The 3,143-nt window shown below is 64.5% G+C and overlaps 1 protein-coding gene across 1 annotated transcript in view; it reads right to left on the reverse strand.

Moving 5' to 3' along the window:
- Positions 1-1,747: 1,747 nt before the first annotated feature.
- Positions 1,748-3,143, reverse strand: part of STX1A (syntaxin 1A (brain)) — a 34,134-nt gene continuing 32,738 nt past the window's right edge. The window contains exons 8-9 of the mRNA XM_009709819.1: positions 2,502-2,612; positions 1,748-1,825 (exon numbers count right to left, since the gene is read on the reverse strand). Of these exons, the coding sequence (XP_009708121.1) occupies positions 1,748-1,825; positions 2,502-2,612 (189 nt within the window). The remainder of the gene's footprint in view (positions 1,826-2,501; positions 2,613-3,143) is intronic.

Genomic DNA, 3,143 nt, shown 5'->3' on the forward strand with positions numbered 1-3,143 from the left:
CGCTGGGCAGGGCTGCACCCGGGGAAGGCAGGGCTGTGTCTTGCCTCAGCATGCTGCCTTTCACCCCCCCATCACCCGTGGGTGCCACACACAGGACCAGCACCCAGCCAGGGCGGAGGAGCACGGGGGTGGAGCAGCCCTGCTGCCTTGTAGCTGGAGTACTCGCTGCCATCAAGTGCCCTTTTTCTGCTACCAGCATCTGGGCTCATGTCCAGCCCCTGCCCCAGTGTGTGGCTGTGAGCTTGGCCCCAGGTGCCTCCTCTGCTCTGGGCTCCTCTGTGGTGCTTTGGCTTGTGGATGGGCCAGCTGGAGCCCTGGAGACTCTGGAGGAATGAGAACAGAGCCCAGTGCCCAGCCGGAGGAAAACAGACAGTGGCAACACAGGGCCCCTCTGAGCTGCCAGCAGGCTCAGGCCACCCCACAGTGGCTGTATCCCTGCAGTGGACATGGCAGAGGGCACCCAAGTGCTCCCACAGCACCCCACCAAGTGTGGGTGCCTCCCTGGATGGCCCAGGGGATGAGCAGGCAGACGGGCACTGTGCCAGGAGGAGGTGGCAAGGGCAGGCGGATGCCAAGAGGTGGCAAAGAGATGGAAGGGGCAGCCAGGAGGAGGAAGGCCGCTGCTCCTAGCTTGTAGGGGGGTGGATGCAACAAGGGCTGCTCCTGGGACCACGACAGGAGAGAGCCCAACTGCCTCCAACCCCCAGCCATGGGTGCCTATGTGAAGAAGTGAGGCTGGAAGCAGCCCTGCCCTCAGGCAAGCACTGCCGGGGGCTGCGGGCATTGGAGCCAGCCCCAAACCCCCATGGCTACAGCCCACGCCTGGGGGCAGCAGGAGCCAGGGCCACTGTGTGCCAGGGCTGAGAACAGAAAAATGAGGCTTTGGTGCAGGGCAAGTGGCCAGTGAAACATCCTGGCCTTAAAGTACCCGTGCCCTCGTGCCCTGCCGGGCCAGCACCAGGGTGCAGCACAGATCCCCACGTAGCCTGTCTCTGTCCCCAAGCGACTGTGATGGCCCCAGGCAGCAGCTCCTCAGCCCACACTGCTCCATCTGGCACCCATCGTCTGGCCCCTGCCACCCACTCGGGGGCAAGGGATTGCCTAGGGAGGGGGCAGCCCTGCCATCGGCAAAGCAGCAGGGATGGAGGCCCACAGCCAGGCATGGCCGTGGGACGGGCAGGGATGGCGAGGGAGGCAGGCCTGGCAGAGCGCACCCCTGGGGAAGGGCCCCGTGAGAGAAGCAGCCCAAGGAAAGGTGTTTGCAAGCACAGACGCGGCTGACAGACATGAGAGCTCTGGCTGGAAGTGATGGGGAAGCTGGAGGAAGCTGACTGGGCACTGTGCTCCCAAAGACCTCTAACACCCTTCATCGGTCCCTCCTCATCCTCTGCTGTCACTAACACAGGCTGCCCAGCGCAAGAGGAGCAGCAGTGCCCAAGGGCATCTCTGTCCCCACCCGGTCCCAGCCAGCCACCCAGGCTGGAGCAGTGATGAGAGCTTGGGTTCCCCCGCCCCAGGGTCCCCCTTGCACCCATCACCATCCCCTGCACCCTGCCTACGCCCCGGGGCCGGCGCTCCCTCCACACAGACGCACCGCACCGCACACACAGCGTCACAAACAACCATGCATTAGAAACTGAAATGCTGCTGGGAGGCTCCGGGGCTGCGTGGTTCGCTCCGGTGTGGCTGCGGCCCCATGGCACGCGCGGCTCCGTCCATCGCACACAAACAGTCCCGTGGGGTGAGTCTAGCCGAAAATGCCGCCAAAGGTGGAGGCAATGACGATACCCAGGATCACACAGCAGATTATGATCATGATCTTCTTCTACTCAGGTGTCCCAGCACCGGCAGGGAGAGAGTAGAGAGGGGACCATCAGTGTTGGGGGCAGGCTGGCCCCGAGAGCTGGGGGTTGTGACCTGCCGTTTCTGTTTGCCGGGGGTGGGCTCTGAGCAGCACTTTTGGAGCCAGCGGGGCTCTGGCAGCCTGGGGCAGGGATGGGCACCCCAGCTCCCCTCTCCTCCAGCCCTGGGCTACCGGAGCTGAGCTGGTGGCCCCAAGGTCCCCGAGCTGATACGGGACCAGGTGTGGGGACTGGGACAGGCAGCTGGCACTGCGCTCAGGCTCAGAACCGGACCATGCCTTTGCGCTGCTTTTTTTTTTGGCAAGGGCTGTAGGTCTCACAGCAGGCCTGGCCCACGAGATCTACCCTGTCCCTTTTCCATCCCTTTTCCTCCCGCCAAGCAGCACCCCTGCCCCATGGCTGGTTGTCAGTGCTCACGCACCCTGTGCCAGGGAGCTCTGCCTCAGCTGGTGCCACCAGCGGGACCAGCGCTGCACCCAGTGCCGTGGGGTAAAGCAGCACCCAGGCACCCGTGAGGCTGCGCCGTGCTACCCACTCCTCTGGGCAGGCAGGGGTGCCAGGCAGGGGCCTGCCCCTGGGGACAGCGGTGTGGGCAGCGTAGGCAGGGGAAGACGGGACCCAGCCAGTGCCGTGACTCACCCGTCTGGCTTTGCTCTGGTACTTCACCGCTTTTTTGGTGTCAGACACAGCCCGCTCCACGTAGTCCACCGAGTGCTCCACGTTGTACTCGATGCGGTCGATCATCTCGCCCTGCAGAGTGGGGACAGAGCCCACGCGCCCACGTGCGCACAGACGTGAGCTCCTTCCCTCTCCCCATCACTTTGGTGGGTATCACCCTGCCCAGCAGCCCTGCACGGGAGAGAGAGGGACTGTCGGTTGCCTGCAAGCAGTGGGTGCCCTGAGGTGCCCTAGGGTGGGGGCTCCAGACCGCAGGCTCTGTCCCAGAGGGCTGGGACCTCTGTGTACATCCCAGCAGGGAGGCAAGCAAGGGTGAGGGCCAAGGAGGTTCCCCAGCCCAGTCCTGGCCAGGCGGCTGCCCTGTCTGATATCTCAGGTGACATCAAAGCCACAACAGGATCTACACTGACACCACGCTGCTGAAGTCGGAGGCATGACGGGGGAGCAAGGACCACACCAGCAGCGCCACATGGGATGCTCACAAAACCACACACATGCAGGGACGACCGCTCTGATCTGCACAAATGCCCTGCCGAGAGCGGAGGGCCCTGGAGTGAGGCTGGCAAGGCCAGAGTGCAGGGCCCTGCAGGGACTCCTGCCCTG

Source organism: Cariama cristata, unplaced genomic scaffold (assembly GCF_000690535.1).
Source record: "Cariama cristata isolate BGI_N322 unplaced genomic scaffold, ASM69053v1 scaffold9601, whole genome shotgun sequence".
In the NCBI taxonomy this organism is placed as follows: domain Eukaryota; kingdom Metazoa; phylum Chordata; class Aves; order Cariamiformes; family Cariamidae; genus Cariama; species Cariama cristata.